Below are 23,842 nucleotides of genomic sequence, written 5' to 3' on the forward strand. Positions count from 1 at the left end.
CCCCTGTACGATGACTTCGCCAATTTTCGGGCCTCTTGGAGTGCCCAAGGCTTATTGGGTCGACTGAAAGAGGTCCACCCTACTCTGGACATCTCCTCTTTGGAGGCAGAGTTCGGGGGACCAATTGGAGGTTGGCCTGATAAGCTTGCTGAGGAAGCTCCGGAGGCGGCCGATGCAGAAGCGGTCGAGACAGAGGTCCCTCCACTAGAATAGGGCCATCTTTTGTAATGGCTTCGGCCTCTTGTACTTCAATTCTCATTAAATGAAATGAAAATTTTTGCTAAGTATTTGTGCTTCTACTTTCTTACCTTTTGGATCTGTTTATACTTGTATGAATAACAAATATCAGACTAAGCGCCTCTTAACAATAATCAGTTAATAATTGAGGATCGGACCACTCAAGTTAACATAAGTTGAATCACTTAAGCGAACATGAAGCAACTCTTAACACTAATTGGTTAACAATTTGAGATCGGACCTCTTAAGTTAATATGAAGAGCCTCTTAACGTTAATCAGTTAATAAATGAATATCGGATCACTTAAGTAAACATATTGAAGAACTGAGGAAACTATTTACTAACCGATGTGACACAGAACCGAAGTTTCATTACTTTGACAAATTACACCATACTTTACCAATGTAATTTCAGCACTTAGTAAGCTAGAGAATTTACAACGAAGATCAGATCGGTACACCTATTCATTAGACAGTATTGAGATCGGATCGGAATTAAGGCTCATCATTGATAGTACTTCCTCAAGTGTTCGATGTTCCATTGATGAGGTAGCGCCCTTCCTGCCATGTCTTCAATTTCGAAAGTGCCAGGTCGGGACTCTTTACGGATGCGGTAAAGGCCCTCCCAGTTCGGTCCAAACACTCCTGACCCTGTTGGTTAAGAACTTGCCCTTCTCAAGGTTAGTCGCAAGTTTTCCGGTGATTTCTCCGGTGGAAAATGCAGAAGTTTCAATGGGAAGTGTTTTCCACAGACGACGCCAATCTGTTGACCTCGAAAATTGGACCTTCCACGTGGTCAACCGATAGCTACTCCACGTATTCCTCCATGCGCACAATCAACACACGGTCAGATGCATACGGGCGAGACCAGTGGGGGTGGTGACGACCGTATACACTTCAATGGTCAAGTCAGGTTTAGGTGATCGAAACAGTACCCAGAGATTGTGCAAAATAATAATAAAGGGGAGGAGAAAATATATAAACTTGCTATGGAGTGCTATGTAGTAAGAATTTTATTACCTTTGTCTCTTGTCAAACCTTGGGTATTTATAGGTGGAATGAACCGTTGGATGTGGGACACGTGTATGCATTTGACGGTATGAGGTATCCGCTCATAGGCGTCAATCAGCGGCGCCTATAGAGTGGGCAGACAGTTTGTTTCTCCCGAGTTGAGTTGACATAAAGTTGATAAGTCACATCAATTAACCTCATGGAGACGTCAAATCAATTTAAACCTTAGATGCATAGAGGATCTTGGCAAAAATCTCTTTCTGAAATTGGCAGCAGATCTTCTGACAGAGGTCCACCTCGCCTCGGCTTCAGCAGGATCGTCTATGTGTCTCAGTGTGTTATCAGGTCGTTGACATTGGTGAGATCACTTCGGAAACACTTCAGATGGGTATCTATCAGGTCATAATATGTGGTGGTGGCCATTCCGAGGCGGTTCAGATAGGAGCGTAACAACGACAATTTATCCATAATTAATTAGAAGCTAAAGGCGATGATTATTTTAACACTCGAGAAAATTTCATTTAAAAATAGATAAACATTGAATTCACGGTAGGTATGTTATTCTCCAATTTGTACATTTACTCCCAAACTAAAATGAATTGAGTTTGGGGTATAAGGTAGAGATTCACACCGAGACTATTCACAATAAGGATGGGTGGGTGAATTTTTTGGGAAATTTTGTATACAGATGAATCCCGCATAGGAATACTTGATGTGACCACGGGAAAAGAGCAAAATATGTAAGAAATTTCTCTCATTTTCTTGTCTTTTTCCGTTTTGTCAGATTTATAAGTTTGTGTACAATCAAATCAATATTCAGCCTCCCGTTTGGCCCACATTAAATTACATTTCATTACATTTTATTTTTCTCTCTCCTATTTTCAACCATACAATTTTTCATAAAATAATATTACACGTGAATCGAAATTTTTTATTCTTTTAAATACTATTTTTCTCATTTCCATTACAAAAAATGGGGATCGAACGGGGCTTAATAGTGAGATTCTTTCACATGGACCACGGAATTTTGCAAATGAGGGTCTCAAATGACCTAAATTTAGATTCCAAGGACTTCTTATCCATATCGTAAGAGTAATAGCTTCACACGTGGCACTCATCTAAGCGATTAAATATCGGCGCCGGCAATGCTGTGTGAGTCAGATTCTTGTGAATGATTAATGCTAACGTAATCCAAAGCAACAAATTTTTGTCCAAAAGAAAATAATAATAATAATAAAATAAAAACTGCAGCTTGTGGTGAAAATTGAAAAATCATAAATATTCTTTAGCCCTGTTTTCAAACAGTATTTTGACATTATTTTAAAAAAATATATTTTTAAACAGTATTTTAACATTATTTTAAAAACATATTATTCAAGAAAATAACATTATACATAAGTTTAAAATTTTTTTATTTTTAATCACATATTTTTCACCAATATATTATTCAAAAATGTATTTCTCCTAAAAATGAGACTCAAACAAGGGTTTAGTGGAAAAAATAATATAAAATGAATCATTGTTAGCCATAGCTAGATGGAGATTAAAATTAGATTTTAGTAAATTTTTATAAAAGTTAATGAAATATATGATTAAATTTTCTTTTATCTTTGCAAAATTTGTAGTTAAAATTAATTGTTAATTTTGACTTAAATTAAATTTTAATCCCTACCAATGCGGGTTGATAAAGAATAATCTTATGCCTAACAAGAGAATATGGAATAAGAGTTTACTCAATAAAATAAAAATATAATTCTTGTAGATAAAATAATTGAAAAAGATTTTTTATTTGTTTTAAATAAAAATGTGTCTTTCTCGGCAATGGATTGTAGGCAATAGTTATCACCATAGCAAACTATTCCTAGTCGGAGTTGATGAGTTGGGCATGACATGGTCCGATTCGATTCAATTCTCTTTCAAATTTTTAGGTATTTAAAAAGAGGGAATCATCGGGTCCAAATTTAATCAAGGAACTCTTTAGGTTCGGTTCCATTTTGTTCAGTTCGATTTAGTTCATTCCGATTTGGTTCTCGAGTTTCGTACTATAATTAAAATTTTTAATACTTACAAGACTACATTAATTTCACTAATGACATGTTCAATTTTAGATCTAGTCCAATCTTATGTATCTTTTGCTTTTCTTTGTTGAATTTTTTATAGATTTGATTGTTAAAATAATAGGGAATAGAAATATAGCGAGCTCACAACAATTAAGAGATGCGCAATCGAGCTTCAATTCGATATCTCGAAAACGGTAGAATAACAGATTCAAGTAAAACATAAATCAATTTGATTAAATTGGGCTTGGATTGAAAATTAGAAATAGGAAAATAATATTTTTGGGTTTGAGTTAAATTAACTAGTTTATAAATTTTTTTAGAAAAATATAAAATAATTTGCTTATTTAAAATTAAAAAATTAGGAATATTCGGTTCTTCGGTTATTGATTTGGAAATGATAACCAAACCAAATCCCTTCTGTTCTAGATTGCGATACCCGTTCGAGTATTTAATTTAAGAAGAATCACTCAATTTAATTTAGTTCTAGCTGGGTTCGATTCGAGAGTTTTGTTCAGTCCTAATTAAGAATGATGCCTTGGATCAAGTTGAAAATAATGCATCGTATAGCTTCATTTCTATGAGAAAATTGTTATATTGCTGTAAAACTAAAAGAAAAAGACAGAATTATTGATGAAAAATTAATAGGTTCAAAACTCAAATTTATATTTTATTATAAGAATGACTCGCATATGTGATTTCAATGAGAGTTACTATTACTATTTGAACATAATAAAATCTTATAAAATAAGTAAGACTCATCTATGTATAACGATAAGACAATGTCCATGTTTGATTTGGATAAAAATTAAATTTTTATATATTTTAATAAAAATTGATGAAATCTATGATTAAAAAGTTGATAAACATTGTGAATTTCGTGCGTATTTAAAATTAAGTTTGAAAGAAAAATGAATTTTAAAATTTGAGTGTCAAATATGGCTAAATACTAATAGCCATTAATAATTATCCTATAATTTTACAACACTTCACTTTTGATTATTAATTGCTATGCTAGTGGTTGCTTTGGTTTTTATGTTGTTTGAAAAAATTTAAATAAGTAATTAGTACAAAACATCTTTACCTTTCAATGTTATTGTGTAAAACGTTTTTATCTTTCATTTTTTAGCATTGCACCTCTTATTTTCATCTTTCATTGCGGAAAACGTTATTTTTACCAATTTTTAACATAAAATGACCAATATTCCCACTATTTAAATAAAACAAAAAAGAAAAGAAAAATAAAGAACAAATTGCAATCTTAATCCTAAACTTTTTAAAAAGTGCAAATGAGTCGTAATAAATTATTAAAATATTAAAAAAATCTCTCTCTTTTCTATTCTTCTCTTCTCCTTCCCTTTGCCTCCTCCACCACCAAATATGGCCTCCACTTTAGAAGCCAAAAAAATCTAGTCAACCTAGGGGTGTCAACGAGTCGAGTTGACTCGCAAGCTGAAACTCCTAGCTCGGGCTTGACTCGGGTTTTTTGAAAGTGTGCTTTTTTTGGCCCAAGCTGAGCAAAGCAAAAGCTTGGCCAAAAAATTAAGGTCCCTAAAATGGGGCTCGATCTGAGCTTTGGCTCAGACCTTTTTCGGGTTGAGCTAGGGACAACTCGATCCGACGAGTCCGATTGTCATTAATAGGTCAACAATGCCCAAACTGTCGAACCTATCATCGGAAAGCTCTCACTACCCTCTACGCATACCACCCAACATCCAACCTTCATGCCGACGGATTTGGTTGGAATTGCAAGCTAAAATACCAAACTCGCGAATGCAAATACTGGCGTCACCACCTATTTTGGCAAGACCCATGCCATTCAATCAACTATACTCACCGGGGGCGCCTCTCTTCATGGTTTTAAAATATCAATACATGCACAAAATCAAAATCTATAGCAACAACATTCAATTTTTTATTGGGCAATAACTGGCCCAAAATCTGGGGCATATTAGAATGAAATTTATGGAAGCCCATTGTTGTAGCAGGTGTGGCGTGATATGGTGGAGCAAGAATGGGTGGTCCACGATGGTAGGAACCACTGTCGACGTCGTAGTTGAAGGAAAAGATAGCATTTTTTTTTAGCCATATAAGTTTGTTGTTTGTTTAATTTGTTTACGAGAACGTGTTTGAGGGTTAATGGCAGCTATTTGCTATGTGAGCTCCAGTGTTTTAAGAGGCGGTTGGTGAGATGAAGGCCAGCAAAGTAAATTTTTGAAAAGTTTAGGAGTGAGATTGCAATTCGTTCTATGTTTTTCTTTTCTTTTATTTAAATAGGAGGGTATATTGTTCATTTTACATTAAAAATTGGTGAAAATGGCATTTTTCGCAATGAAAGATGAAAATATGGGTGAAAATGTCAAAAAATAAAATATATGGATATTTTGCACAATAACATTGAAATGTAGAAACATGTTGTGCCAATTACCCATTTTTAAACTATTATCGATTCTTTCTATATAAGAAATAATATATTCAATTAAACTTCCTCAATTTATTATTTCTTCAAAAATAAATTATATACTTTTGATTTTATCAAGTTAAAAGGATACTATAATTTATAACCTTGTTTATATTCTATCTAATCTGCAGTTGTGTTGTAAAATTTTGTAGAATGCAATGCAAAGAGTAACTTCTACATTAAGATTTGCATACCAGAGAAAGTATTACATATTTTGTTTTTACTTTTTTTTAGTAAACTTATAATTGTTTAAGCAAATATGGCATAATCAAAAGGGTATATCAGTCCTTGAACATAAAAATTTCACAGAAGAATCATAAGACTTTCAACACAAACTGATGTCCTAATTCATTCATCCTCTTAGTAGTTCGTCTTTTGATTGTAACGCTCTACTTGTTCTCTGTCTCTCTACAACAAAAATCTCTTATCTTCTTCTCCTCTCTCTCTAGCTTGCACCAATTCTTCTTTCCTTTATCTAGTATCCCGCTCTTGTCAGTCCTTTATTATCCAAAACTCTACATTCAACCCGCTGGTATATATACAGGTTGTCTGTATATCCCTTACAGATCACTTTTGCTTGATGCCCGTCTCTTAAATTTGCCATAAATTCATAATTTGTGTGAAATTTTTTGAGAAATCAAGCGAAGATTTTTACTGGGTTGTGCTCAAACCCCCGATCGGTGAGAGGGAAGTTCTTGATCGAGCTTGTTGAAGATTATATCTGAAGGTGTTTCAGGTGTACACAACGAAAAACTTTTGTAATTAATTTTTGAAGAAGTGTACCGATAAAGATAAATATCAAAAGCTTATCCCGTAAAAGAAATACACACACACACACAATAACTTAACTGAGTTTTCAGTTTGACCTTTCGTTTTTGTGAGATATTAATGGAATCTTGGCTTAATTTGACTGGTGTAAAATCATCTAAGATCAACGCTGAAGCTTCTGACTTTTAATCTGTAATTTATGTATTGTAATGGCTTATTCATTGTTGTATTTAATTTTACATAATGTTTCTGGGATATTGATATTCCTCCTTTTTTTTTTTTTTTAAACCGATAGAGCTTATTAACATTTGATATATGTAACTCATAATTTTTATTATATTTAATATGAGGAACTTTGTTTCAAGAATCGTTTTTTCTACAAGTAATGTAGATGCTTCTCTGTGACAAGTAATAATTATAAAAAGAGAGTAATTGATTTAATTGTAATTATATTAATTGATTGTTCGATAATGAATATTAGGTGTATGTTTATATGTTTATTAAATATATGATGGATTACAGAAAATTTGAGATGGGTTCTCTTCATGGTCCGGTTCTTTCCCCCATGGTCCGTGCAAAACAAATCGGAATGTACTCTGTGCCGGTAAAATCACCCTTATCAAATGCTAAGTTCATCAGAAGTGAATTCTGGGGGATTAGAGGGATCAACAGCGGTAAGATAAATGTAGGTTATCAACAGGATTCACCTAAAGGCAAGACTATTATGTGTAGTTTCAGTTCATCTTCGAATGGTAATGGGAGCATGGCTGGGAATTCTAACGAAAATGACGCTGATTATGTGAATTCCAGTGTGGTTGAAGCTGGTATGCTATTTTAAAATTGAAATTGTTTGTTTCCATTTCAATATTTTTCAATGATAGTCTGTTAGATGTAAATGAAAGACTATGTTTATTTTATTTATTGAGTTCCAAAGTTTGGACATGAGAACTCAGATCTCTGTATTTGAATCAGGATGTAATTGTTAAAGATTATTCTCCCATTTCTCATTTTTTGCCATCGTATGCCCTGCCGCATCAAAAAAAAATTCATTGTTTCATTAATTGTCTGATTGAAAAATCTAAAAGCAAGCTTCATATCGGCACAACTCTTTTCCCAGTTCTTACATATTTAAATTAATATATACATTCCCCATGTTCTTGCAAGAAAATTTTTGGTCAGTTGACGTTTCAAATGATAGTTGTGTCTATTTGATTGTTTAGTTGAGGTGAGGAGTAGCCCGGATGGTTTCATGATCAAGATGAGAGATGGTAGGCATTTGAGATGTGTCCATAATAATCCTCAAGGGGGTCATCTGCCAGATTATGCTCCACATCCAGCAATTGTATTGAAGATGGAAGACGGAACGGGCATTCTTCTTCCAATAATTGTTTGTATGCATATATTGAACTGTGATTATTTTCAAGTGTCTTTTACAAGTGCTAAATTGATACTTCACTATCTATTGATTTTTAATTACAGTGGAGATGCCAAGTGTGCTGCTAATGGCAGCTGTACGCAATGTCCAAATTGTAAGTTTCATCCTTACCTGGTTCTGCTTGAGCTGTCAAACTTAAATAGAGGATTTCTCTTCAAATCGTGTTTTGTTGAAAACTAATTTGTTGGCTGTATTCAGGCTAGGCCTACTGTGTATCAAGTGGTGAAGGATATGATTGAGAAGATGGGCTATACGGTGAGCTAATGAATCTCATTTTACACTTGCCTAATTACTCTTTGATCATACAATTGGACATTTTGTTGATTAGCAGCTTGCCATTTTGCAGGTGAAACTTGTTCGAGTCACCAAGAGGGTACACGAAGCATATTTTGCCGAGTTACAGCTTATAAAGGTATATAAGATATTGTGATACTACTACAGAGTGAAATGTTGGAAAAAAAATAACCTGTGAACCGTGGACGCTGGAGCCTGTGTCCAACACTCCTTGATACTGTGGGGCACATGTCCAACATGCCACATAGACAATTTTTGAGAGACTTAGGTGTTTATTCTCTTTTCTATGATTGTAGTTGGACAATGAAGCAGAATGTGTCAGCTTTGATCTGCGACCTTCAGATGCCATTAACATAGCTGTGAGATGCAAGGTAAATTTTGCACACAATTTAGAGTTCCTCACAGTGTTATCTTTTCTTTTGCCTTTTTTTTTTTGGGAATAATATGGGGTTAATTGAATCTATGATCCCACGTGTAGTATTTGCATGATGAGATACATCCATAGACAAAATGAAGAACTAAGTTATTTGTAAAGAATATGCTAATTTTGTGCAATCTTAGTTGTTTTGAAAGAAATATTTACTGTGGAATATCCACAAATCTGTGGAAAAATTAAGCTGAATTGAATATAGTTGTAATTACAACCATTCTTTTTGATATGCCTGAATATCCTATTCTGAATAAGATGGTCATATAAATGTTTTTTATATGGTTATCATTTTAGATGCTTGCAACGAAATCTTCCCTTTGCTCAGGGACTTAACTTCTGACTTTTTATTTTTTTTGCTAACGATACTATCGACGAGTCAAATGCAAGATGCTGCATGTCTCAAGATTCTGACAATATTAGATTGTGTCAGATAGGATGATACATCTAGCCATCAAGTCAACTTGAATTTCATGGTTTAATCCAGCAGCCTCACATTTCTTGGCCTCCTTTTACAACGGGGCTGTCTCTTTTATATACTTTTCGGTTGGGCTCTGGGCTGATATTGGGTGAATGTAGAAGGTTAGAAGCCTGGTCATGGTCTTAATTATATAGGAACTGTAGCAATAAAATACATACAAATTGCTCATATTTGCCTTCTTTTACTTCGGACATTTTGTATGTAAAAAGTAGTCTCGAGCAATGAAATCTCATGTGTTTTTTTGATCTGATAGGTGCCAATACAAGTCAACAAATACTTGGCCTACAGTGATGGCATGAGGGTTATTGAATCTGCAAAAGTGCCCGTTCGGAGCTCTTTATCAGATGGTTTGCTAGTCACTGAATTGGATAGGTACAGCCGATAATCCCAGAGCCCCTAATAAGAAAAAAATGTTTAGTCTTGTTTGTTGTACTATACTCTCCAATCTATTTCAGTTCAATAGTGAGTACCAAATGAGCCCTCAGGAACCTTTATGGTGGTTTTGATGAAGTTCATAGCAAGGACGTGTTTACTATTACTATTCTGGTGGAGAATTGAACTTTGAGATTACACATTCATGCTCGACTGCAAGTTTTGAGGCGATTAACGTTATTACATCATTAATAATGCATGTTGGTGTGAATGTACAATTTTTCAGTTCTTGTATGGTCTAACTAAGGTGTTGCGGTTGCAGGCCTACTGGAAAGCCATGCCTTGAAACAGAGGAGTTTGATCTCGTGCGCAACATGCTAATTGCTGCAGTTGAGGAACGATACAGAGATGCAGGTTGACATTCTAATCATGATTTAGAATAATTATTTTTTTGAAATTTGTCTTTGTAAATCTTGTTTGCTCTCGCTTTTCTACCTTATTGTTTCGAAATTTAATTGGAAAAATTGAATGATTAAAGACTCTATTCACAACTTCAAATGGTTACGAGTACAGTCATAAGATATCAGTGGACTGCATATTTTTAATTCCAAATAAGATGGAACAAACCAATACCTTGGAAGACAAACCAGTACCTCGACTTCTGTTGGAGACATTTTCTTTTATTATTTCACTTATATTTATAGTGGAGAATTGATTTGGAATTATTTCCCACAAACTACATAATCATTTTGTGTGTTTTCTTGCTTTTTATTATAAAGATTTAGAAACTTGAATGTTTACTTTGTGATTTCGTACTGCAGCTCTCTTGAGGGACAGGCTTACTCAACTTCGGTCTAAGAGGAACTGGACATAGGAGGTCAAATATTGTGTTAGCTTTTCCCATCCTTGACCCAAAGAAAAATGGGGAAACCTCGCTTTTTTTCTTTTTTCTTTAGGTGGTGCTGGTGGATGACTTGTGTATATAGAAACAATTGGTCCTGCATCTTAAGCAATTCATTCCTTTGGTTTCATCAAGATGCAGGTCGAAAGCATGTGTATATATGTGTGTACAGATAGAAACTATAATATAATGGCTGGCTTATATACTAGGTGAACTTCCTGGTTTATCATTATAATTCATAATCTAAGTTCCTAAGTTTTGTGACGGTGCTGAGATTATAAATAATCAAAATTATTCAATGGATCTATAAAGACTATGTTAATCTACCATTTATTTCTATTTTTGTAAATTCTTCCCGAAACTGAGGCTCGAGTTTTGAATACATCATTAGGTTTTCTTGAGTGAAACATGATTTTTTTCTTCCAATTTCAGTAATCCGTGAAGTTCTCAGATGATTATTGTTTGCGATTATTTTTATTCAAGCATATATTTGTACCAGTTTCTAAGGAATCACAGGTTAGAGACCAAAGAGAATATGAAAATCGACGCTAAATCTTTACCATCTTTTTTCACATACATAACATAAGATGCTCTTAGTTTTGATTGAAATTGTAATATGATGGAAATGATTTGCAGAGAAGTAACATTATTCATCATTAGCATAAATCATAATCGATTCAACAAGTAATGAAGTAAAAAATGTGTTTTATTAGATACCGAATTCAAGGGTTCGTTGTCACCTCGTTGATGATAATCTATTCATTATTCTTTGCAAGCTATGGAAGCATAATTTTTGCAACAGTTGCGAACAAGAGAAAAGTTGAAAACATGTATTTATTAGATATAAAGGATCACAAAAAGGAGTTGGGTGGGAAAATATTTAATACAACAAGCATTACATGATCAATTCATTATGAACTCTAGCTTGTTAAGTACAACTAAACCAAACTCATAAAGTAAACGTTCCTCGACCAACTCATTGTTCACTCGAAAGTATTTTAATATTTAGTGAGTAAAATGTGATAGACGTATAACTTTTAGGATAACGGATCAAGGTGATTAATTGATGCAATGCAACATGTTAAATTTCAATGACGACTCAAAAATATTTTAAAAGTTCAGTTACTATTGGAAGTGGTGAGTGAATGACAAAATGCAATGTATTAAAGTTCAATAATCACGCATTTTTAGTTTCGATTATTCAAGTGTAACGGAGGTATCCGTTTGGTCTCCATTATTTAATGTTATAATTGTTGGAATAATAATATTTTTTGGAGATTGTGTGGTTGTAGAAGGGATTTTTTTTTTATGTGTAATATTATTTTATTAAAGAATATGTGATTAAAAAAAAAAAGAGTGAGAAATTTGTATTATAAATTTAAGGGGCTAAGCTAATGAAACATTTAGCTCAGTTTTTCACTTTTAGCTTTAACGATTCCCTTTTAAATAAAAATGAAATGAAATAAAATAAAATAAGAATCCTTTTCTTATGAACTTCCGACTTCAAACCTGAATTCAATCTCCCGTAAATGCCGGAGTTGCGCAAGCCCGTCAGGTTCAAGTCTGATATTCCATTTTCTTAGATTTTGCGCCTAAAATCCTCCAGATGATTTAGAATTTCTGCGTTTTTTCTGTTTTAACAAAATGTCTACTAAATCTCTTGCATCGTTTATTATCTGCTCTTTTACAGAATAAGAAGTTACTAAAAATTTTTGTCCAGTGCCATTTTTGTTTTTGTTCTTTTTTTTGTTTTTGTCAGATTCATATGGTGTTGAAAACTGTTGCATATTTCGCTGAAACTTGTGCTTAATTAGCATGATTGAACTTGAATATTACTATTCTTTCTTGTAAAGATGGAAGTTTTGTTATGTATACAAGTAAGTGTGCAACTGTGTATTTTAGTATTCGATTTGAATGTGTAATGAAAATGTCTTTGTTGGTGTCGAAGACTCCAAATGAAAGATTAAACAACATCTGATGAGAAAGTAGGTATGCGTTTTTGACATTTCTTAGCAAGTGTATACCACAATAGCATGTTTCATATTCTGGATAGGACTTGCCATAGATTAAGGAAGAAAATTAAGTTAAGATTTTCTATTGATGCATTATTGTTGAACACTAGCGTGTACCAAACATGGCTCTAATCATGTGCATCAAATTCACACTGTAATTTGAATATCAAGTTGGCATGAAGGGGCCCTGGCTGTAGTGGCAAAGGCTGACACTGGAACTATGAGAATAAAATCTTAATTGTGGTTGTTTTTCATATTTGTTGGTTAGTTATATGCCCCCAATATTTTTGAAGATACAATTTGTATTGTGCAAATACTATTGTTCTTTAAAATGGTTATCAAATATGAGTGAATTGTGACTTTCTGATTGACTCTACTGAGAGAACCTATGTGCTTATTTTGTAGAGGTTCTTTTGAAATTTGGTTATTCAATAATGTATTTCTGTATTGTAGGTGGGAAGCCACAGACACAATTGTACTGAAGAAATCATATGTTTTTCGTGAAACTCAGTAGGATCAAGAATGGCTGTTTATTCGTCGATGCAAATTTTGATTGCCTCGTGCAAGCAAAAGGAAAGGTCCCCTCCATTGAAATTTACTTTTATTCCGTTCTGTCTGTAGAGCAATTCATCCATCATGTGATTGTGTTCTTTCTCTCAAAGTTTGATAACATACATAGAGATTATTTCTGTAATAGAATGAAGTCTTGAATATTGAAATTTGCAAAGCAGTATTCCTGTTTCTATTTTTTTTTCCCCTGATTTATAGGCATGATAATATTGTACTCTTTACCTTTTTTATCCTTCTGATTTGTTGACACGATAATTTTGTATCCTTTCCTGTTTTCAGGGCACATTAAGTTCTTGTCATAGTAATTTCTTCAGTTCAGCTTCAGTGACATCATTCACACGATCTTTTAGAGTTCCAAACGTATTTACTAAGCAGAGATCCTATTGTGAGTATTCAGTTATGAGTGAAAATTCAATCGCATGCCATTCTGATGGCAACACCAATACTCAACAACCATTGCATAGGACTTACCAAGTTGTGGTGGCTGCAACTTGTGATATGGGCATTGGGAAAGATGGCAAGTTACCATGGAAATTGCCTTCAGATCTTAAGTTTTTCAAGGAGTTAACAATGACTACTTCAGATCAGGAGAAGAAGAATGCCGTTATAATGGGGAGGAAAACTTGGGAAAGCATTCCCCCTCAATTTCGACCTTTGCCAGGTCGCCTCAATGTAATACTCACTCGTTCTGGGAGTTTTGATATTGCTACTGCAGAGAATGTCATCATATGTGGCAGTATTCCATCTGCTCTAAAATTGTTAGCAGAATCCCCATACAATATTTTGATAGAGAAGGTTTTCATGATAGGAGGTGGCCAGATATTAGGGTTTGTTTATCTTTCTTCCAAGGAAATTTGTTTGTTAATTTGTAGTTATATTTGGTACAAAAGATAACATATTGATGATTACGGTTACAGGGAAGCACTTAATGCTCCGGAATGTGATGCTATCCACATGACTGAAATTGAGAGTCATGTGGAATGTGACACTTTTATTCCTGCAGTTGATCTGTCGGTCTATCAGCCATGGTACATGTCCTCGCCTGTGGTGGAGAACAGTATCCGATATTTTTTTGTGACTTTTGTACGTTTGAAGACGTCCACCATGGGACCTACCAATTCCAGCCTTGAGGTGAGTTATACTGGTAGTGTTTTAGACTACAAGAAGTTCAAATACTCGAATTTCACTTTCCTGCCGAAGACGATTTTCGAGAAGCATGAGGAGTTTCTCTATTTGAAACTGGTTCAAGATATTATTTCAAATGGCAATGACAAAGGTGACCAGATGGGCACTGGTACTCTTTCAAAATTTGGGTGCCAGGTAAATAATAAACTTTAAAGGCATTGGTGTTATGAGTGCATGGATTCATGGCTAAAGTTTGTGGATGATAGATATCGCACTTCTAATGCTTGTGCCTTTCGTTTCTCAGATGCGCTTTAATCTGCGAAAATCTTTTCCACTTCTCACTACTAAGGTATTGATTCTTGTTTAAAATTTACGTTGTAAGGTAATCATTTTGTTATTATAGATATCTCTTGTTCCATTTCACAAGTAGGTCTATGCATTTTCCATTTTGAGATACTGGTGAAACATCTAGCATCATTTGTGGTATATTTACCACCTAAAAACTCGAAAGTCCCTTTTCCATTATCCGTAAAATATCAAGCAGTTTTTGAAATGAACATTTAGTGATACATTCTATGGTTCGTGGTGTTCTTGTTGCACAGAGCATTTTCTGGCGAGGAGTTGTTGAAGAGCTTTTGTGGTTTCTTAGTGGATCTACCAATGCTAAGGTGATTATCATCCTTTTTTCGTTTCCTCACTGTATATGTCGCAGCCACTTAAAATACAGTTTGTAATGGTGAAATGTTCTTTTGAATTTCCGTATTTTCATTGTGAAAGTTTAAAGATTGTATAGTAATATTATATATCCTATAAGGCAATTTTGTTGAGGTCTCTTCCTAGTTAGGGGAAGAATCTGCACGATTGGATTTTTTGAGGGTTCATACACCCAACCTGTGACATATTAAGCTAATTTCCTTGGCGGTTTCTATAAATACTATAACTATTGTTATAATTGTCTAATCTTTTGATAAGTGAGGAAATTCTTTCAATTGAAGGAGACAGGACACTTGCCATGGATTGCTGAATTGAAAAGGCAAAAACTTCTTGTCGATTTTATATTCCGCAATAGTACGAATCATAACATGTAATATAGTGGATTAAGATATATATTTATAGAACAAGATTCACACCATTTGTATCCAAGTTGGGATTTTTCATACAATTAATATAATTTACAGAAATTAAGTAGATAATCACTCAATTTATTTAATTTAATAAGAATAGAAGTATGGATAAACTTATAAAAAAAGTACTTATTGTGTAATATAGGAGAAAATAAGCTAAGTATGCACTCAAACAAGGGCTGGACAAAACTTTCGAATCGATCCGAACCGAACTGAACCAAACGATTATTCTTAAATTAAATACTCGAATAGGTATCTGGATCGAAAATCGATGGGTTCGGTTCGATTCTCGGTTGTAGATAAAGAACCTAATAAGAACCGAATTTCCTAATTTTTTAATTTATTTATCTTAAATAAGTGAAATTATTTTATTTTTTCTGAATAAACTTACTAATTAATTAATTTAGTCCAAATCTAAAACTGTGATTTTCCTAATTCTAATTTCTAGTCCAGGCGCAACTTAATCAAATTGATTTTAGTTTTACCTAAATTTGTTATTCTACCATTCTAGAGAAATTGAACTGAGGCTCAGCTGCGCCTCTTTTTATTAATATGAGCTCCTACTAGAAGAGATTTTAACGATCAAATCTATGGAGAATTCAGTAAAGAGAGACTCAGAAGATACATAAAATTGGATTACGTTATTTTGAAAGAACTAAGATTGAACATGTCATTAGTTAAAGTAAGTAGCTTTGTAAATATTAAAAATTTTAATTATAATACGAAACTTGGGAATTGAACCGAACCGGAACAATTCCATATTAAATTTGGACCCGAGATTCTACTTACTAAATACCCGAAAACCACGTCTAGCCCTAACTCAAACAATATTGCACATCTGAAAGAGCTACTGAACTAAAGAACCTCAGCTAAATCCATGATGAAACCACCCTGTCCCACAAATAGCGAGAAGGAAATGACATTCCTCTGAAATTTTAGGCCTTTTCTATCCAAATGCCCCAATTGATGCTCATCACTTGTTAAATATAATTCATAACTAAATTTTTCGGTTGTGTTAGTAAAAGAAAACATTAACGACAAAGGCATGAATGTACCAGGGGAGGACAGGAGTGGTAATTTTAATTATCAGTGACAATAAAAGGGAAAGAATTAGCAAACTCTTTATGTTTTGGCATACGGAAAATTCTACTGCCGATGTGAATCAAGTCATTATACCCTCACTTCTGAACTTTGTAAGTCTCACAATTATTTTTTCCGTACTGTCATCTTTTTTCTCCTTAACATTTATCGTGTTCTTATCTGTAAAATATGTCCCTTTTTTTGGTTTTTAATTATGTATTTACTTGTTTTCTTGGAAAGAAGGTTGATTGTATATAGTTTATGTTTGTAAAAGGTTCTACAGGAAAAGGCCATTAATATATGGGATGGAAATGCATCAAGTGAATACCTTGACAGGCAATGGTCTACTTTCAGAATTAGTTGTCCTTTGTCAGTGTTATCTAATCTGACGAGTGTATGTGATGGGGCTTTTCCAGTATAGGACTGACAGACAGGGAAGAGGGTGATTTAGGTCCAGTATATGGGTTTCAATGGAGGCACTTTGGTGCCAGGTTAACAGTATACACTTGAACATGATTTGTGGAAAGCTTTGTATTTTAGCCACACTTCTGAAAGTAACTTGTAAAAATTTGTGTTCCACAGATACACCAACATGCACACTGACTACACTGGCCAAGGATTTGATCAATTATTAGATGTCATAGACAAGATCAAGAATGAACCCAATGACAGGCGAATTATCCTCTCTGCTTGGAATCCTTCTGATCTCAAGTTGATGGCATTGCCCCCTTGCCACATGTTCGCACAGGTTGCCTTGCCCTTGACCCTTAATGTAAAAGAAATTTGAAAAGGCTTAAAAAAAAGATGGATAACAATGTTGAAAATCAAGAGTTCTTGTATCAAGCTGACCTATAATGGATTTTATTCAAATTTCTTACTCTGTTAATTTAATATGTTATTTTGTTGCAGTTTTATGTAGCCAATGGCGAGCTATCATGCCAGATGTATCAGCACTCGGCTAATATGGGTCTTGGGGTGCCTTTTAATATCGCATCATATTCTCTATTGACATGCATGATTGCTCATGTTTGTGGTATGCACTCATTTAATGAGTGAAAAATGACTGGAAATTGACGATGCTTTATAGCTCTCAATTTCAACCCAGTGGGGGGCTTATTTATGGAGGTACACTGATTAATGCTTCAATCCAATTCCCATCCACAGGTCTTGTTCCAGGTGATTTAATCCATGTAATTGGAGATGCTCATGTTTATAAAACACACATCAGTCCTCTACAGGAGCAACTTAAACAAATTCCAAAGCCTTTCCCGGTAAGTATACCAGAATATTTTTATTTTGTTGCATTGAATTCTATTGTTATTGAGCACTTGATTGAATTATTAACACTTATAGTCAACCTTACTTTTTATCCACACATTTCGCGGGACCTAAAGTACTACCCAACTATCCACCCATCATTTCTATTTATTTATAATTTAAACTGTTTATAATCAATTCCCAAAAATGCTTTTAGATCCTGTGTCGCGTGTATAGTTTTTCCCAAGATTTGGCAATGTTTTAAAACCCAACAATACAAAGTCAATTCCTAACAATTACTTCGTCAATTGTTTAATTATGTGGGTACTGGGCATATAGACGGGTTGTCTAATTTCATGTTGTTCCTTTCTAGAGTAAATTGGTAATAAATTCGTTATATATTTTCCATTGATTAATAAAATATTTGATTACCTTTAAAAAAAAAAAAAGAATAAAAAAATAAAAATTACTTCTTCAATTGAGAGATTGTCATCATCATTTGAATACACCCATTCATGTTGTGTCTCTTCCAATATGGATTTTGATATCCCTTATCCAATTATGAACAGATTTTGAAGATCAACCCACAGACAAAGGACATTGATTCATTTGTAGCTGCTGATTTTGAACTTATAAATTACGAACCTCATTCAAAGCTAGAAATGAAGTTGGCAGTGTAATATTTGAAGGGCGGAAAGACAAATATTGTGGACAAAGGTAACTGCAGATCATTAAAATATTCTTTTTGGTATTTCTGTTGTTGGTTCAATTTTCCCTCATTGAGAATAAAGTCTGCTTTTTAATATTCAGTTTTCAAATTCTAGTAAATTAACTGTATCGCACAGGACCTCAATTTTCTCACTGCTTGTACTATCCTCCGATTTATTAACTGGATGTGCACCAAAGGGACTTTTGATTCTTTTAAAATTCTCAATATCACAAGTGCATCCGTATGAATCTGATAAAGTCTTCCACTCAAAAGACATAACAGAAACATGCAAATTTATTTCATGTTCAAAGATTTCTTTCAGAAAAGGTGATTTTTCGTTGTATCTATTTTTCCAGGTTCGAGACAAAGGAAATATAGTTGGGATTATGCAGATAACGAACACCTGTAAATGGTTAGTTGCGAATAAATGCTAATGAACATTTATTAGATATGGACTATGAAACTCTAGTTACCTTTGCAGTATCCTTTCTTCCTCTTTTTAAAATCCACTGTTCTCTTTTATGGTCTCGTTGTCTGTCTCCATCTATTTTAGTGGTTTAAAGTGATGTTTCCAGAGAATACTTGCATCAATTAGAAACTCCTTGAAGTTTTATTTTGTTCGGGATTTATCACGAATGCTTATATTCCTAAGCTTTTATTTCATGTTGTTAATGTGTAGTTTCTTTTCATTACACACAGAATTTCTAGTTGATTGCCTTTAAAATATTAAGGTTTTTTTTTTATTGAAATGCCAAAGGTTGGAAACTTTCGTTCATTTCCTTTTATTTCCATTCTGGCCTTGACAATTCCTTAGAGCAGTCATCTTTTCCTCCACTGCAGAGGTCGAATAACTGTAAAACTGTGTCTGCTTGGCTCCTTCTTCTTCTTCTTCTTTTTTTTTTTTTTAATTAATTATTTGCTTCGAATATAGGAATTAGCATTTAATCCACAATAATGCGCACAAACTTTGTCAACTATGTAGATGATATGACAAAGAGAAAATTGGTAGGTAAACCAAAATTCTCGTGGAAAATTCGAACATAAGCTCCTGTTTGACAATCATTATTTCAAAACTCTTTTTTCTACACACTAATTTTCAATCACACAATAAATATTTTACACTTAAATCTAAATTTTTCTTCTTCTTTTTAACGATACATTCTCCAAAAAAACACTTTTCAAAACTCCATTTTTATTTAAATAATGATTGTCAAACATGGGTTAAATGATTCCAACACTAGTCTAAAGGTAATTAGCCCTCTAATTCATCAGTACACCTACGACATGTTTGATAAAATGGATTGGAGAATTATTGACAATATTTAGCCCCTATTTGTCATCCATTAAAACGAAACTCTTCTTTTTTTTGCTCAAACTTATTTTCGACCACACATTCACAAAATAAAATATTTTGTATGTAAACCCAATTTTTTTTGTACTTTTTAATGACACATTCTCCAAAAACCACCATTCCAAAATTCATTTTCCTATTAAAAAAAAAAGGAAAAAAAAAACTTTTTTTAATGGCTACCAAACAGAGGGAAATGAAGTTGAAAATGTTCTCTCGTACAGTTTAATACTGTGCTCCAAACATATTTCTACTCCCTTTTTTGTGAGTGCATTGATGTTTTGACTGCATTCATGTTCTGTTCTCCTTGTTCTTTAAGTACTTGACAAGACATGATATTGCAATATCTGCATCATCACTCTTCATGAGCTCTCCTGCAATTTCTGCTGGTGTTGCCTGAACTTTAGTCAATAACTCCTGGATCGCTGGGAATAGTGTGTGCTCCTCCGTTTTTAGATAATTAGATGCTAATATTCTGAAACCACTGAAGGTGCAGTAAGACATCTCTATGTGCACATCCATCCGACCTGGTCGCAATAAGGCTGGGTCTAACCGGTCCTTGTGGTTGGTTGTGAATATTATGATCCGCTCATCTCCACAGCTCGACCACAAGCCATCTATGAAGTTAAGTAGTCCAGAGAGAGTAATCTGTGTGTGTATATATATATATATATATAAAACCCTACGTTAATGCATGAGAAAATTGTATGGGATGCACACTTTCATCAAATTAGGATAACTGTGACATTTCATCGAATAGAAATCAGGCAAAAGATAAACCTTTTCATCATCAGGTACTCCATCACCAGCCTCCCTATTCTGCAACCCCACATTACAATCAACATCTTCTATCACAAGTATAGACCTATTTGCAGTGCCAATAAGCAGCCTTCTCAAATCTGAATTGCATTGCACTTCTTTTATGTCCAAATCATACACATCAAACTTGAGATAGTTAGCAATGGCTGCCACCAGACTTGACTTTCCGGTACCTGGTGGCCCGAAGAACAGGTACCCACGTTTCCAGGCTCTCCCAACTCTCCTGTTAAGGGTAAAATATAAAAACAATTACCAAACTATAAACATTTTTAGTACAACTGCTCGTAATATGGTTGACATGGAATGCCAAGACTTGATACCTGTAGTAATCCTTCCTGCTTATGAACCGATCAAGATCGTCAATCAGCTCCTTCTTTGCATCAGGATCCATTGCCATTGATTCGAGTGTTGCGGGATGGTTCAAGATCACCGAACTCCAATAGTCTATGCCATTGTAATCAACTGTATGTAATCTTACCACCTTTTTCTCTTCTTTAATCTCCTTAGCTTTTCTCAATATATATGGCAAGTATCCTTTCAATACATTGTCTTTGTGTTTCTTGTGAAAATTCAATTCGAAGTACCTGGATTCTGTTCTGGTACTGCCATTTTTGTCACTTTTAGTAGTCCCTTTGACCTGGGTGCTCTGTAAAATCCAACTGAATTTAATTCCTGCACGAAAATTGTCGGTCGGAGTTAGCTTTCAAGATTGGTGTGAGGGAGGATGTTAAGAGTAGAAATTTCACATTGCTTGAAATGTAAAATGAGATGAATTGTAAAACCCACCTGCATGCAAATCAATAATTTCTTGGTTTTTATCCACCGTCACTGTAAAGTCTTCATCCTTTTCGGGTTTGTGGACTTTGATTCTTTGTGTTGAAGGAGAGATTTTGGTGCCTAAATAAAGATTGGCAGCTTCAAACATACTGTTTGAAGTGAGGCCTTCAAATTCTTGTATAACGACTGTGATTTGGGTTGAAAAGCGTTTGCAGAAATTATGGATGCGGTTGTGGATTTGATCTGGTATAAGGTCATTGGCAATGGATTTGAAGAGAATTATTGAGGCGGTTACAGAGGCAGCAGCTGATAAAACTTTGTTGGGTTCATATGAAAACACCATCTTTGTTTCTCTCTTTTTTCCCTTTCTGATTTGATAGAATTTGCTGGTGCGGGAGAGATGGTGTAGCTGTAGGGTTAGATAATCAGGTTTCTTGCTGGGGAAGATTTGGTCGGAAATTTTGTGTTTCCTGGGCTTTGAATTTTCATTAGGGTAAATATCACTGGGGGAAGATTTGGTCTAGAATTCTCTGTTTTCTGGATTGTTTGTTGTACCACTTTGCCCTTGTTTGAGCTCCATTTTTTTGAAAAAATATATTTTTCAATAGTATTTTGACATCATTTCAACCACATATTCTTCAATAAAATAATATTACACGTAAATTTAAAAATTTTCTTTATTTTTTAACCACACATTTTCAATCAATACACTATTCAAAAATTCATTCTTCCCCAAAAAAAGGTTCAAACAAGGGCTTTATTTGTAAAGTATTTTTGATAAATACACAATATTCATTATACAAATATTTAGTCCATTGAAAACAAAATAAATTGTAGTCAAAGATACATTTTTTCTTGTCAGTTGAATCCGTTTAGAGCATCTTAAACGTTAATGTGGATTGTTACAATATAAGTTGAAATAGACAATATTAATAAAAGTACATTCTCCGACTTAAGATGTTTAGGATTATGTCAAGTTGACGTGCCAAGAAAAAATAGATATTGTCAAAAGGATGATGTATATAATTTTTTTGACGAATTGAGTCAACAATGATATAAGGTTTTTCTCTCTTTTGTTTCTTATTTTCTTCTCTTATCATGTTTATTATTTTTATAGACGAAATTTATTGAAGGTAAATTTGAACTAGTTTGTCTATCTATTAAACTTAGTACCATGTATTTAGATGTCATTTAGATTGCAATACAAAAAAAATGTATTGGAGATGCTCTTGTACCCACTAAATAATCTAGAGAGAGAGAGAGAGGAAAGCACCTTCTTGTTTCATTTTTCATTCCTTATCTTAAAAGAGAGAATGTGAGGTTTATTATTTATTTTTGTCACATAAATTTTGACATTAAACTGGTTTGACAACAATAAATTATTCTATTTAATCACACTGTAGCATTTTTTTCACACGCCATTTCACCATTTTCATATGCCGTTTTCACTGTAATGTCACTTCTTCTACAATATTTCTCCATTTTCACACACTACTTCATTTTATGAAAGTCAATACTATATTATATAATAAAGGAAACTAAATAAAAAGATTATTAAAAAAAGGAATTGCATGTAAAAATAGAAAAAAAAAATTATAACAAACTTTTTAAGTTAAATTAAAATGATTTAAAATTAAAAATAAATATTATTTAAGTCAAACTTAACAAATGTTGTTTTATCATAAAGGATGTTTAAATATTATTTTATTAAATCAAATTAAACAAATATAATAAAAGAAAGTTACAAAAATTAAATAAATAATATATAAATGCTATTTAATTAATTATCAAAATTAAAAAATTTAATTTTTTTTACCATAAAAGAATTAAGAAGAATTTTATATTGAAATATAATATGAACAAAATTATCCCTTCTTAAAAAAAAAAAAATTTCTCCGTGGACAAAGAAAATCTCTCCATCCACGGAGAGATAATATTTCCTTCCAAAAGGAGAGTTATCTCATTTTGAAAAGAGTGAAACCTTTCCTTTCACGGAGACTTTCCTCTCCATGAGATAGAGTCTCACGGAGAGATCTTTTCCAATGAGTGGAAAAAAAATTTCTTATTTATTTATTTTGTAATTTGTTTTGTTGCTATTATAGATAATTTTTTTCTATTTAAAATTTTTGTGAATTCTTTTCCTTTATATATGATAAAGAAATGAAACTAAATATAAAGATTATTAAAAAAAAAGAATTGTAGGAAAAAATAGAAAAAAAATTATTATAAAGTTTTTAAATTTAACTCCTTATCGTTTAAAATTAAAAACAAATATTATTTAATTCAAATTTAACAAAATTCGTTCTATCATAAAAAATGTATAAAGATTATTTTATTAAACCAAATTAAACAAATAAAATAAAAGAAAGTTACAAAAATTAAATTTTACCATAAAAGAATTAAAAAGAATTTTATATCGTATTAACAAAATTATCCCTCCTTTAAAAAAGGGGGGACAAAAAGATCTCTTCGCGGACGGATAAAATCTCTCCAGAGACTTTTATTTTGACTTTTAAAAAGGAGGGTTCCCTCCTTTTAAAGAGTGAAACTCTCCGTGAAAGGAGAGTGTTCTCTCCAA

General features: G+C 33.3%; 3 protein-coding genes across 9 annotated transcripts; 2 read left to right on the plus strand and 1 right to left on the minus strand.

Moving 5' to 3' along the window:
- Nucleotides 1–6,105: 6,105 nt before the first annotated feature.
- LOC111401308 (bifunctional nuclease 2-like) lies at nt 6,106–10,707 on the plus strand. Of its 2 annotated transcripts, XM_023028992.1 has the most exons (10): nt 6,106–6,501; nt 7,056–7,357; nt 7,754–7,924; nt 8,013–8,062; nt 8,167–8,223; nt 8,315–8,380; nt 8,559–8,633; nt 9,424–9,542; nt 9,865–9,956; nt 10,364–10,707. In XM_023028992.1, the coding sequence occupies exons 2-10, from the start codon at nt 7,066–7,068 to the stop codon at nt 10,414–10,416; spliced, it is 975 nt and encodes a 324-aa protein (XP_022884760.1). In that variant the 5' UTR covers nt 6,106–6,501; nt 7,056–7,065; the 3' UTR covers nt 10,417–10,707. The 2 variants fall into 2 exon arrangements, with proteins under 2 accessions (XP_022884760.1, XP_022884759.1); XM_023028991.1 differs by lacking the exon at nt 6,106–6,501 and having other exon boundaries at nt 6,508–7,357.
- A 1,161-nt stretch (nt 10,708–11,868) lies between these two features.
- LOC111401309 (putative bifunctional dihydrofolate reductase-thymidylate synthase) lies at nt 11,869–20,951 on the plus strand. Of its 6 annotated transcripts, XR_002703978.1 has the most exons (15): nt 11,869–11,998; nt 12,909–13,033; nt 13,305–13,852; nt 13,943–14,345; nt 14,455–14,499; nt 14,753–14,818; nt 16,333–16,467; nt 16,629–16,690; nt 16,771–16,845; nt 16,937–17,102; nt 17,264–17,387; nt 17,519–17,625; nt 18,181–18,328; nt 18,677–18,732; nt 20,872–20,951. XR_002703978.1 is itself a non-coding variant. In XM_023028993.1 (14 exons), the coding sequence occupies exons 2-13, from the start codon at nt 12,947–12,949 to the stop codon at nt 18,289–18,291; spliced, it is 1,929 nt and encodes a 642-aa protein (XP_022884761.1). In that variant the 5' UTR covers nt 11,869–11,998; nt 12,909–12,946; the 3' UTR covers nt 18,292–18,328; nt 18,677–18,949. The 6 variants fall into 6 exon arrangements, 5 of the variants coding, with proteins under 5 accessions (XP_022884761.1, XP_022884763.1, XP_022884764.1 ...); XM_023028993.1 differs by lacking the exon at nt 20,872–20,951 and having other exon boundaries at nt 18,677–18,949; XM_023028995.1 differs by lacking the exon at nt 20,872–20,951 and having other exon boundaries at nt 12,909–13,028; nt 18,677–18,949.
- LOC111401311 (AAA-ATPase At3g50940-like) lies at nt 19,836–21,879 on the minus strand. Its single transcript, XM_023028998.1, has 4 exons — nt 21,274–21,879; nt 20,808–21,159; nt 20,449–20,710; nt 19,836–20,316 (listed from the first exon to the last, which is right to left on the minus strand). The coding sequence occupies exons 1-4, from the start codon at nt 21,605–21,607 to the stop codon at nt 19,960–19,962; spliced, it is 1,305 nt and encodes a 434-aa protein (XP_022884766.1). The 5' UTR covers nt 21,608–21,879; the 3' UTR covers nt 19,836–19,959.
- Between the last annotated feature and the right edge of the window lie 1,963 nt (nt 21,880–23,842).

This window comes from Olea europaea, chromosome 10 (genome assembly GCF_002742605.1).
Source record: "Olea europaea var. sylvestris chromosome 10, O_europaea_v1, whole genome shotgun sequence".
Lineage (NCBI taxonomy): Eukaryota > Viridiplantae > Streptophyta > Magnoliopsida > Lamiales > Oleaceae > Olea > Olea europaea.